This window comes from Malus domestica, chromosome 08, assembly GCF_042453785.1.
Source record: "Malus domestica chromosome 08, GDT2T_hap1".
In the NCBI taxonomy this organism is placed as follows: domain Eukaryota; kingdom Viridiplantae; phylum Streptophyta; class Magnoliopsida; order Rosales; family Rosaceae; genus Malus; species Malus domestica.
Genome location: NC_091668.1, coordinates 26,725,054 through 26,738,847, shown reverse-complemented (window position 1 = coordinate 26,738,847; position 13,794 = coordinate 26,725,054). Strand labels below are relative to the sequence as shown.

The following is a 13,794-nucleotide window of genomic DNA, read 5'->3' as shown; positions in this document are numbered from 1 at the left end:
CTGCTTAAGTTTTGTAAAAAGGACTTAACCGAACATGATCTCTTGGAGAAGACCTATTCGACCTTCAATGCCACCAATATTGTCATGCAGCAACAATATAGGGCACATAAGTTCACCAAATTTTCAGATTTGATATATGTTTTCATTTTCATTGAAAAACAAAACCAGTTTTTTATGAAGAATCATTAAGTTCGACCTACTGGCTCGAACGCATTGCCTGAAGCGCATGTGACAAATTCTAGCAGCCACAACTGACGGAAACCCCATTGTGGCCGTGGAAATGGGCGGCAAGGTCCATAGAATTGAGGCGCCAAATGAGGAAATTTGACCTAGCAGCACCAACCTATTGCCCCGAAGGCCCCAAGCTTTAAAAACAAGGGAAAAACTACTGTTCAATCGTATTCCACTGCCATTGTGGATCAAGAGATCATTGGTCACACGTATGCCGAGCCACCCCCAAGGCCATTGCCAAGTATCATTCATGTCGTGAGTCTAATTTTGTGCTTGTGAAACATCCTGAAGATGCTACCACATCATGAAGTTTCAGATTTTCAGGAGGTATCCACTCTTATGGAAGAATACATTTTAGACATGTTTTATGGTGTTTTACTCTTAGTGGCCGAACCCTCTTCCCCTTAATTTCTAGGTTTATGGCTTAATTTTCGGACAATTTTTCTAAGTATTTGGAATTATTTGTTTGGTTTGATTTGTTTTGAACTTTGGATAATTATTTTATGGACATTATTTCTCGAATTAAGCATGTTACCGATTCAATTAATTTATTTATACGTATGACTAGTGGGGAAGTTAGTTGTCTGGCTGATAGTGCAACTACGCAGACCATATTGCGTGAGAAACACTATTTCACTAACTTCATACCTAAGAATGCACCTCTAACAACCCTCTCAGACCCATCCAACCTAATAGAAGGATACAGAAAGGCATGTATAATATTGTCTAATGGTACTGAATTAACCATTAAAAAGACATTATATTCTCCACGTTTCAGAAGAACGTTGCTGAGTTTTAGAAATATTCGAGATAGTCAATATCATGTTGAAACCACTAAAGAAAATGGTTCTGAATATCTTTGTATCACTTCTTACGAATATGGCCGGAAGCATATTCACAAAAAGCTGGAACGTCTCCCAAGTGGGTTGTACATAACAACCATTCAAGCCATCGAGACATATCATGTGGCCAGCCCTATGGCTGGTTTCCAGGACACTCTCATGCTTTGGCATGATCAAATGGGAGACCTCGGATGCGATATGATGCATTGTATCCTCCAACTATCTCATAGGCATCACTTGAAATCTTATCCCGACCATCCGTTATGCAAAGCATGTTCCTTGGGGAAGTTGAACATTCAACCCTCAATTAAAAAGATTATTCACGACCCCTTAAATTTCTTCAGAGGATTCAAGGGGATATTTGTAGACCAATCCAACCAATGCACATACCATTTAGATACTTTATGGTGTTGGTTGACGCATGGACACGATGGTCATATGTCTGCTTATTATCCACATGCAATGCTGTATTTGCGAAACTCCTAGCACAAATTATTATGCTTAGGGCTCACCAACCTGATTATCTGATCAAGTCGATTCGACTGGATAATGTTGGAGAGTTTACGCCATAGAAATTTGAAGTTGAACATTATGTACTTTATGTTCACACCTAAAATGGCCTGGCAGAAGTTTCATAAAGCGCATTCAAACGATAGCTTATACTTTGGTTATGCGAACCAATTTGTCTGTATCTGCCTATGACCATGCAATATTGCACGCATCTATGTTAGTCTGCCTGAGGCCTACCGCTACATCGCCGTTGAAGGCCAGACCGTCCCAAGAGTGGGGCAGTTATACACCTCTCACACGACAAGGTACATTGGTGGCTAGCCAATCACCTATTCTTACGCTAAGAGACAGGCCTCTTGGTTCAAAGGATTCACAACCTTGGAAGAGAAAAACGGCACAAACTAGTGACCTTAGCCTAAATCCGACCATTGCTTACTCATCTGTTCCAACGCAAGAGGTTATTCTAGATTACGGTGATATTTTGGATGACACATATCGACATCCATAGAATCGTGAGAGTTCGATCCATTACGCAGTATTGGATGAGCTTTAGAATCAAAATAAGATGATTATCGATGATGCATTCACGTATATTATTGCTTCCGACATCATGCTTAGCGATGACATTAAACCACGCTTAGTTGATGAATGTCGACGTAGAACAGATTGGTTAAACTAGAAATAAGCAATCCAGGTCAAACTCAATTCGGTCGCAAAACGAAATGTGTTTGGGCCTATAACTCCTACTCCACCACATGCAAAGCCCGTTGGCTACAAGTGGGTTTTTGTAAGGAGGCGTAATGAGAAGAAAGAAATAGTGTGATACAAAGCACGCCTTGTAGCGCAAGGCTTCTCTCAATGTCCTGGGATTGATTACGAGGAGACGTATTCCCCCATAATGGACATCATAACGTTCCGCTACCTTATCAGTTTGGTAGTTTTTGAAAAATTGAATATGCAGCTTATGGACGTGGTAACCGCGTATCTTTATAAGGATCTAGATACGGAAATGTACATGAAAGTTCCAGAATGACTTTCATTGACTGGTTCAAATAGTTATAGACCACGGAACACTCTCTTGCTTAGATTGAGGAGATCACTTTACAAATTGAAGCAATTCTGACGGGTATGGTATAACTGTTTGAGTGAATATTTGACAAGTCAGGGTTATGTGAACAACGAACTATGCACATGCGTGTTCATTAAGAAGTTACATTCTGGATTTACGATCGTTGCAGTTTATGTCGTCGAAATTTGAGATGAAAGATCTCGTGAAAAATCGATATTGTCTCGGCCTAGAGATTAAGCATTGTTCGAACGAAATCCTAGTACATCAATAGAACTATACTCAGAAGGTGTTGCGGCATTTTAATAAGGATAAAGCAAAACCTTCGAGTACTCCTATGGTCGTTTGGACTTTAGATGCTAAACGAGATCCCTTCCGTCCGAAGAAGGATGATGAAGAGATTTTGGAGCCTGAAGTTCCATACCTAAGTGCAATTGGTGCTTTATTGTACTTGGCTCAATGCACTAGACCCGACATCTCATTCGTTGTTAATCTTTTAGCTAGATACAGCAACGTGCTTACAATCAGACACTGGAATGGTGTTAAAGATATTTTTCGCTACCTTAAGGGTACGACTGATTTGGACTTGTTCTACACCCATGAATCCTCCAAAGGAGCCGCCGCCCCCTCGGTCATCGGGTTGATTCTTACCTCGTTGGTTACACAGATACTGGTTATCTGTCTGACCTACATATGGCACGTTCTCAAACGGGTTATGTCTTTACTAATGGAGACACCGCTATATCTTGGAGGTCTACCAAGCAAACACTAGTTGCGACATCTTCGAACCATGTTGAGATGCTCGCCCTACATGAAGCCTTGTGAGAGTGTTATTGGTTGAGAGCAATTATGGAACATATTCTAAGCATACCGTCATTGACCTTCCTATGATGATCTTTGAAGACAATGCAGCATGTATCGAGTAGTTAAAGAATGAATACATCAAGGGAGGCAACACCAAGCATATATCGTCGAAGTTCTTTTTTCTCACCAACAACAACAGCATCAGAACATTGAAGTCAAGCAAATCCGTTCCCAAGACAACTTGGCCGATCTCTTCACCAAGTCATTGCCCAAGTCTACTTTTCATAAGCTTATCCAAGGAATCGGTATGTGTAAATTATTTGAGTTGAATAGCTTGTAGTTCTCTTATTTGGAAGTTATGTCTAATTTAGGGGGAGTATCCTGAAGCATACTTGATCTTAATGTACTCTTTTTCCTACGATTAGGAGCATTTTTCCCACTAGGTTTTTGCTACCTAACGAGGTTTTGGCGAGGCATCCATCCTAGGATAATCATACTCCGTTGAGTTCACTACTTTTGTCTTGTTTGACGTTTGTTTAAGACATTATGCATACTTCTCACTTTTCTCCTTAGTCTATGGGTTTTCCCCATGCCTTGGGTTTTACCATAGCGAGGTTTTGTGAGTTTTACTACGAATGCATACTTACTTTCTTAGATTTGAGACTCGCATTCACCCGTTGTGCCGCCGACTTCATCAATTGTTCTACCTTATCTGCTGAAGATCTGATGCAACGTTTTTTTTTAGTATTTACACACTCAATGAGGAGTGTTGCAGTCCTATCGGATTATGAATGTGATTGTGTAAATCTTAGTGTATCTAGGAGTATATTCCCTTTAGTAGTTTAATTCCCATTAGAGATGTAATCCTATTAGGGCAAGGATTCTACCTATCCTACTACTATAATAAAGGCATAAGGGGGTGATACAACACACACCTTAGAATTACATATCTCTATTCTCTCTCTATTGCTGCCAGCCCCTCTCCCTCTTTGTCCTTTATACAGTTCAGTCAAAATAGGCCTACAACACATGCTACATTTTCTTTTAAGAAATATATATAAATATATGTTTCAAGAGAGAGGAAGTCTGTGGTGTGTGTGTGTGTGTGTGTGTATATATATGTATGTACAACTTTGAAATAATAGGGTTTACACTTAAAGCTATAATAACATAAAATGCACTCTCAATCTTTGCAAGAAATGAAATTAGATTTCAATGCCATACGACCACCCAGCAGACAACCGCTCAATTTGGGAGTATTGTTCATGGAGAGAAGACCATTTAATTTTGAAAAATTATATAGGTAGAATTAGATTGTTGTCGAATTTATATAATATGATATTGGTCGGTATGAATGAGTATTTTTCTTGTTTTATTAGTTAGAGTAGTTCCACCGGAGGTGGAATAGCCCAGCACCCTGTCTAAAAACAAGGCCAACACCCTGTTAGTTTACTCCAGCCCTTCAACTTGAATGGCACCCAGCCCAAGCTGGTCTTTAGGCCAGCCGAAAATAGACTGACCAAGAAGCCGGGCTGTTTGCCTAGCACGTGCATTTCACAGGGCCGTGGCGCGAGTCCCCGACAACCTTTCAGAGGCGGGACCCGAGTCGCAGGCGCACTCAAAACTCACCTCGAGTAGTTTTTCAACGGCTAGTTTTTCTAGACCATTAGATTTCCAACGGTAAAACAAAATTAAATTTTACTTTTAAAATAGACCGTCCGATCATAGATCAACGATCCACGTTTTTTTCACCAAAATTTTTTTTTAAAAAAAAGGCCCAACGGTCAGAATTATGACTGTTGGCCACGTGGCAGCTTCTTGGCTCTTGGATTTGAATATTTTTCAAATCCAATGGTCTAGATTAATACAAAAATTAAAATTTATTAAAAAATACAGAAAAATTATTAAAAAATACATAAAATTTGTAAAAAATGTTATTTTTCTTTTCTATAAATACCTAACCCTCATCTTCCACCTTTACACCACATTTCAATATTTTGTACACTTTATATACTATCTACATTTCAATATTTTCTACACTTTAAGAGAAAAAAATGTCTTCGTGGAAGCTCATTGAAGATATTACGTTGTGTGCATGTTGGGTTCACACTACTCATGACCCAATTACGGGTAATGAGATGGATAAGCGAGAAATGTGGAGTAAAATTACGAAAGCGTTTTGTGATATACATGGAAAAGACGCCAGAACTAGTCAAGGTCTTCAATGTCGTTGGAAAAAATTCAACGCATCCTTTACTTATTGGAAAAACGCCATCTCTCATGCTTCCGATAACCTCCATAGTGGGACAAGTTTAGCGGATCAGGTGACAATATTTTTATTTATTTATATGCATTCCACCCACATCAATATTTTAATTTATTTAATTTTGTATGTAATTTTTATGTTATTTCTTATGTAATTTTTATATGCATTCCACCCGCATCAAAATTTTAATTTATTTAATTTCTTATGTAATTTTTATTTAATTTCTTTTGTTATTTTTATGTAATTTATATGCATTCCACCCGCATCAATATTTGAATTTATTTATTTGTGTTACACCCGCATTTTTTAACACTATCTTATCCCACATTTTTATAGACACTACAAGCTCAAGCATTCTACAATTCAAAGAACCAGAACAAATCATTCAACAAATGGGAATGTTGGGAAATTGTCAAAGATTGCCCTATATACAAAATTGTGGCAACTGGTCCAGAAGTTGTTATGCACATCATAGGTCTACATAATTTGCCAGAACCAAACACGGCCGAACAAGAAGCCGACACATTTCAAGACACGGAAGGGACGCCTGAACAAGTGCCCGAGACCCAACCGACTCGTCAGTCCCTCATGCCTCAAGGTAAAATGGCATCAAAGAAAAAAGGTAGTTCTTCCAAAAATGACTACACTAAATATATGGAGGAACTTGCTCGCCAAGGTGAACTAAACATGGCACGGGAAAAGGCTAGAGATGAGGAAAAAGTTGCTGCTATGGCAGCAATAATAGCAGCTACTGAGGCTCGTGATACGGCGGCTGAAAGATAAAGAAAAATAGTTAATCGAGAGAACGAGTTGGTTAGACAAACACTTCATCGAGAAAATGAAATGCTTAGAGAAGAAAGGATGGCTTAAGCAGATCGTGACACTATGAGCAAGTCTTTAGTAGGACTGTCTCCGAATTCAAAATATTTTTAGACATCTGAAAAAAGAGATGTCATGCGAAGGAGGCGTGCAAGAGATACAGAAACAAGTCAAAGGGGTTCTAGCTACACAAATCATGGCAACCAAGATCCTAGCACCACATATCCTAACTCCAGAGACTTTGTGTATAATTTTTAAGTAATTTCTTATTTTTTTAGAATTTTATTTAATTTCTTATGTAATTTTTATGTTTTTTTTTAACTTTATTTAATTTCTTATGTAATTTTTATGTTTTTTCTTCTTTTTTTTAACTTTATTTAATTTCTTATTTATTTTTAAAACTTTATTTATTTTTATTTAATTTATTATGCAATTTTAATGTAATTAATTATTTATTTTTTTACTTTATTTAAACACATGAAATAAGATTACATAAACTCACCAAATAAGATTACATAAACTCACCAAATAAACTTAAAAACAAAACACACTACATATAATTACATAAACTTAAAAAAAAAATACAATTTATTCTTCAACCACAAGGCTCATTTTAATTATCTTCGCCTTTATGCAATCCCCACTGGTGCTCAATCAAGTCATTCTGGCGGGTTACGTGCCAGTATGGCTCTTGCACATCAGTGTACCGCTGAACAATCAATTCATTGTAACGTCCGTCGTGTTCCAACGGCTCATGTTGCACGGGATCTTCGGTCCGGTCATGAGCACAGTAAATACGTGTTCTTGAGTTGTTCATTGGATCCGGCTCATATTCATCGACGACATCATAATCATACTCATCTTCAACAATCATGTTATGGAGAATAATACACGTCATCATGATGGATCGAACAACCTCGACATCAAACATTCTAGTTGCAGCCCTGACAATTGCCCAACGAGCTTGCAGGATTTCAAAACAACGCTCGACATCCTTCCTACACCCTTCTTTACATTTTACGAAGTGTTTTTCCTTTTCAGTCTATGGATGTGGCATTGTTTTGACAAATGTTGACCACCTTGGGTAAATGCCATCTGCAAGGTAGTGTAATCCCTCGTATTGGGTACCATTAACCCAATATGTGCATCTCGATGATTTTCCTTGCAGCAATTCGTCGAACACTGGGGATTGGACAAGGACATTTAGGTCATTCTGAGCTCCTGGAACACCAAAAAAAGCATGCCAAATCCATGTATCAAATGAAGCCACCGCTTCCAAAATGATGTTTTTAGCTCCTTTTCTGTCGCCATAAGCTCCTTGCCATGCACTTCGATAGTTTTCCAAGTCTAGTGCATGCAGTCGAGGCTTCCAATCATGCCAGGGAAACCTCGCATCTCACCCTTCCTCAGAAGCCTTTGCATGTCCTTTAGCATGGGTGTCCGGCGGTACTCATTTGTGTAGAGGGCTTTAATTGTAAAGCAAAACCGCATCAGGGACTCCAGAACAGTTGTTTTTCCCATCCTCGCGATCTCATCCACTTGATCTGCAGATGCTCCATATGCAAGCATTCGCAAGGATACCGTAATTTTTTGCTGGGGAATAAGACCTAGAACATGAAAAGCATCCTCTTTTTGCACAAAGTATGGATCATGGTTGCAAATAGCACTCATGATTTTGTCGAACAAATTTCATTGCATTCTAAAACGATGTCTAAAAACATGATCAGGGAATATGCTGTTGGGAATAAAATAATCTTCCAATAGATCTTTACCTCGTCTTTCCCTTTTTCTATCGAGATTTGCAGCACGTCTTGGTTTGGCTATCTGACCCACGGCTTCCATGACACGGTGGGAATGTGAGGCCTTCTGCCTTCTATGGTGATCATCATCATCCTCCTCCATGAAGAAAGACTCATCTCCACCTCCACCTTCCTCGAGATTGGCCAATTATGCCTGTTGTGCCAACAACCTTTTCTGTTGCTCCTGCAACTATTTATACACTCTCTTTGAAGAAGACATTGTAATAAGAACTCAAGATTTGAAAACAATGAACAAGGATTCTAAGCTAAAAAGAAGGATTGAGCTTGGTGTGAGGATGGATGTAGGGATGTAGGGTTTATATGGACAAAAAAAGAAAGGATGAGGTTTTGGACAATGCCACGTGGCATTACGTGATTGATTGAAAATCTTATCGAAATCTTGGCTAAATTATTGTAAATCGGAAGTGACACGTGCCGTGTCGGGATTGGTCGAAAATATTATCGGAAATCTATCCACAAAATAGTACGTTCGGATAATGACACGCGACATGACGTGATTCGTTGAAAATCTTATCGAAATCTTGGCTAAATTATTGTAAAACAGAAGTGACACGTGGCACATCGGGATTGGTTGAAAATCTTAGCGGAAATCTATTCATAAAATAGTACGTTCGAATAATGACACGTGGCGTGACAAGATTGGTTAAAAATCCTATCCGAAATTAAAACTATTTTATTTTTTTATTCTTTTAGAAAAAATTTAAAAATATTTTAAATGGGCTGGGTGCCAGCGCATTTTGTAGGGGTGGAGATCGTTTGTGCCAGCGTATTTTTTCACTGGGTACCAGCGCATTTTTTTAGGGGTGGAGATGCATTGGCCTATTACTGTTCATTGGAGTCTATTACTGTTCACTGGAGTGGATAAATGGGTTGGGTGCTGGCACAAAGTTCTTAGGGGTGGACTTGCTCTTAGGAGTCATATTTCTAGAATTACATATATTAATTATGTCATATTTCTATTCTTAATCAAAGCATCAAAGTGGATCCTTAATCAACCTATAATCTTGATAAGGATTTTTCTTGTTTTATTTTCTAGCAGGCTCCACCTTATAGTTTGACTGATGACAGTCTGCTAAATACTAGCTCTTAGATGCTTGAAATACATATATGAGACAAAATCAATGAGAATATGACTGGTAATGAATGAATGAATGCATGTTTCCAAATATTTTGTTTTCTAATATTTCTTTTGGATTCATGTCTCCAGTTGTTATTTCTTAATGTAGATAGAGCTAAGTTAACCTTGTTCTGTTGAAAATACAAAACTCAAAAGATTGATGCATTATGGGGTCTCATTTCAATTTGTAGTTCAATCATTCGTGTTGTTTATTTTTGAAGTTTTATTCAATGATAACTCCATATAAAAAAATAAAAAAAAACCAGCCACAAAACTATATTGAGTACCATGACATGTCCCTCAAGGAGCCATAAACCTAACCTTAGCTGTGTGGCTTGTTGTAAGAAGGCATGGGCTACAAGTCTGCTATCTCCTAACTTCGTGTCTCGTATGTGTCTCATTTCTAATTGCTTGACACGTGTCCTGTTAACTTATACTATTTTGCATTATTAAAATAGAGTTCCAAAAATCCTTTGGGCACACCTATATCAACCCAGATCAACACGACCGACAATACCTCATCTGGTAGTCGTTGGAAAAAAAAAATCCTCTTCTTTCTCTCCATTTCTCTCTGCTTTCCTCCTTCTTATCTCTTATTAATATTATAATCCAATCTTCTAGCCAATGCTATAAACACAACCTCAATTCACAAAATTATGTGCAGAGCTGCAATGCAGATTTCAAACGTTTTAGAAATGAAACTAAGTCGGAGTCGATAATTGAAATCTAATTAATTCGTTGCTTGCAATCGCACTGGGTTGGTCATGGGTGATGACCATTCGGTGGCTGTCGAGGCTGATCGGTGGAGATTGATGGCGATTCGGTTAGGTGGATTGGTCATGGATGATGACAATTTGGTGGCTGTAGAGCTTTGGCCATCCACTGGCTTCATGTTTTTGGGTTTTTTTTTTTAATATTTTTAACACAAAATACTAAAAGTTAACAGTGTTAAACCCTGTTAGGTTGAGAGCCACGTGTTGTACAATTAGAGAAGAGACACAAAAGAGATATGAAATTTGGGGACAACAAACCTGCGGCCGAAGGAATGAAGATGAGTGCAGTCCTCAAGTAAAGTGCAGCAAGCCAACCAGCTGGTATATTTGTCAAAACGTGATGGACTGCTATAATTATTGATTATAGTAGCTTAGTCTCTATTCCAAATTTGGTAGATCTTACCGGTTGCTGAAATTAGAAAATTATAAGAACTATATATTGAAAGACTTTATAAACCTTTATGTATAATTAATGCATAAAGTTTCCTTCTGTTGCTGTATATATTATATTTAGATAATATACAGTACATGCTGCATTTTCTTTTAAGAAATATATATATATATATATATATATATATATATATATATATATATATATATATATGTTTCAAGAGAGCGGAAGTCTATGTGTATATGTATGTATGTATGTACAACTTTGAAATAATATGGTTTACACTTACAGCTATAATAACATGAAATGCATTCTCAATCTTTGTAAGAAATGAAATTAGATTTCAGTGTCATGTGACCACCCAGCAGACAACCGCTCAATTTGGGAGTATTGTTCACGGAGAGAAGACCATTTAATTTTGAAAAATTATATATACCAGGAGCTTTTCGTTAAAATTCTCATTAGATTGTTGTCAAATTTATATAATATGATATTGGTCGGTATGAATGAGTATTCTAATATGCATGTCCAGAACCAGGACCACACAATATTTCATCACTGCCATACATTTTGTTGTGCAATTGTTAATTTAATTTAGAAAACTAGAAGCAGTTCATTTTGGGAAATAACTAGTCTTATTATGCATGATTAGCATACACCAACTTATATTTAGGGAAAGATATATAAGCATGTTAAGCCAACACCCACCAGTTTAAGGAGAGATTTTATGGTCAATACTATCTGGAATGATCTTATTAACAGATGGATATTAATTAATATTGTTTTTAATCACCTTCGATGTTGATCCATATGGATGTGATTCATTGGCTTAGTAAATACTTTATATGTTCTTCAAAGTATGAAAGAGTCGTCAAGAAAAACAAAGAACACATGCAAGTCTCCAGAGAAACTCTTATATTCCAAATGTTCTAATTGATTATATGCTCTGCACTTTACACAAACATTTTTTTTTAGTACATAGATATTTTTACACTAAGGGGAGGTGGAGTTCGGCTAAGCCATACAATGGGCAACCTAATTTGGTATCGAATTCGTCATCCATGAAATTCGAACCTAAGACCTCTCACTTCGAAGTGAAGATGAATATCACAAAACCGTAGTACTGAATGGCTGTACACACACATTTTAACTAACATTAATTCTATTTTAATACCAAAAATTGACACACTTGTTGGCACTCTTTAAGAGATGGACTCTATCATTATATGTGATACTCACGTACATTAAAAAAATGTGTCAACAAGTGTATTTGTTTTTGCAGAGCTACTCTTCTAAGGTCTTTATTTTGAGGAACTGTGAGGTCCTTTTTTCATATGAACTTTCATATTAATATTACGGTAGATTAAACTATCAACTTAAATAATCTCTGTTACACACACACAAAAAAAAAAAAAAAGAGAGAGAGAAGAAGGTTTCACATCATATCAAATCATTTCCATCTACAAAACCTAATCTCCTCATCGAATATCTAAACCTAGTAAATCCAATTGCATAAAACCCTAATAACTTTATACACCCAATTTCATCCAATGTTTTATCAATAATATTCAAACCCAGTTAGTTACAAAACACGAAAAAAATGAGATTAGTATGGTTTCGAAAATTGGGACACCTTCTTGTTGAATGCATGCACCTTCTTTTATATGAAATTTCCAATGACGGTGAAAAATTGAAAACAAGTCTCTATCCCTTTTTCATACGCAAAAAGGAAAAACAAAAAACTCAAAAGGAGAGAGAGAGAGAGAGAGAGAGAGAGAGAGAGAGAGAGAGAGAGAGAGAGAGAGAGAGAGAAAGGGAATGTGAAGGAGAGAACGGTAGGGGAAGAAGAGATGGAGAGAGAAAGGGAATGTGAAGGAGAGAACGGTAGGGGAAGAAGACGAAGGTTTCATGTGAGAATTTTCTTTTTAATTTAATCAATTTACAGAATTATTGTATTTCAGTGTGATGTGAATTATTTAAATTGATAACTTAATCTATTATAAGATTAATTTCATGGCTCATATGAAAAAGGAACCCACCGGTCCTCAAAATGAGGACTTTAGAAGAACAGTTATGCTTGTTTTTGTGCTACATAACATGCGCTTTACCTAAAAGATTTGGGTTTAAAATTCTCAAGGAAGAATCGTGAAGCCTTAGAGCATCTCCAATGAAGTTCCTAAATAGAGACAATCACCGTATAAAATGAGTATAAAACAAATATAGGAACAAAATGACTCTCCAATGGGTCGGAAAGTGAGTCCCTAAAGTATAGGGACTCACCGGATATTTGGTGTATGTACACACTTATAGGAGAAATTATTAGGTGGTACTGTAGTACCTCGTCATCCGTGATACTTCCATTCAAATTTTTCCATTTGTGATTATTTTTACACAGTATAGGGACTGAAATGGTGAACTCGTTAGACAATTTAAGTGGTAAAGCTGGCCCACCCAAATGAGCGTTGCTGTGCAAGCATGAACTCCAAAAGGATTTTTGCATGAAGAAAGGGAAATTTTGGACCATGGAGTAGATATCATTTTTACTCAAAAACGTTTTAGGTTAAAATATATCATCTATGGTTTAGAAAATATTTTAAATGTCTACAGTACAAACTGAAATGACTATTAAACTTAAGCTGAAACATAAAATTATTTATTCACTAGAATCAAATTATTTAAACTAAGTATTAAGTTAATGTTTTATTCATTAGGTATTAAATCAATGTATCTTTTAATTAATTGTAAGCTAATGCTTTCTTTTTGTGTCTCTGATTATTTCCTTATATTTTCACCATTGACCTAGTTTAATTAAAAATAAAAATAAAAAAATAAAAAAAGGAACGAGGTTAACATATTACAATATATGAACCTTGGTTTTTTTTTTTTTTTTTCATTATATGCCCAACTACGTACCTAATCACTTTGCAAGGGCATAACCTAATAATGAAGCAATTCTAATTACGTTTTTGTGAAGAAAAAAATTTGGTATTAGAATTTAAATATTATTTTGGCTAAAACGTTCACAAAAATATTTTACAAGAACGTAGTGTTAAATTAATTCAATCTTCTTTAGTAAATGATAGTTTGACTTGGTGTTGGTTCTTCTGTGGAGCATATGGACAGACAAAAATGCATATTTATGGAGGGGTGTGGCA

General features: G+C 36.6%; 1 protein-coding gene across 1 annotated transcript; it reads right to left on the bottom strand.

Moving 5' to 3' along the window:
• Positions 1-7,151: 7,151 nt before the first annotated feature.
• LOC139198142 (uncharacterized) lies at positions 7,152-8,440 on the bottom strand. Its single transcript, XM_070826406.1, has 4 exons — positions 8,311-8,440; positions 7,939-8,082; positions 7,618-7,759; positions 7,152-7,482 (listed from the first exon to the last, which is right to left on the bottom strand). Exons 1-4 carry the CDS (start codon positions 8,438-8,440, stop codon positions 7,152-7,154), a joined length of 747 nt encoding a protein of 248 aa, XP_070682507.1.
• Between the last annotated feature and the right edge of the window lie 5,354 nt (positions 8,441-13,794).

Bases quoted from the DNA above. Each gene is read 5' to 3' on its own strand.
- LOC139198142 (XM_070826406.1), bottom strand. From the start codon at position 8,440: ATGGAGGAGGATGATGATGATCACCATAGAAGGCAGAAGGCCTCACAT. The intron at 7,760-7,938 runs GTGAGATGCGAG...TTGGTGTTCCAG, and splicing joins GCAAAGGCTTCTGAGGAAGG to GAGCTCAGAATGACCTAAAT. The intron at 7,483-7,617 runs GTGGTCAACATT...GGCAATTGTCAG, and splicing joins GCAGATGGCATTTACCCAAG to GGCTGCAACTAGAATGTTTG.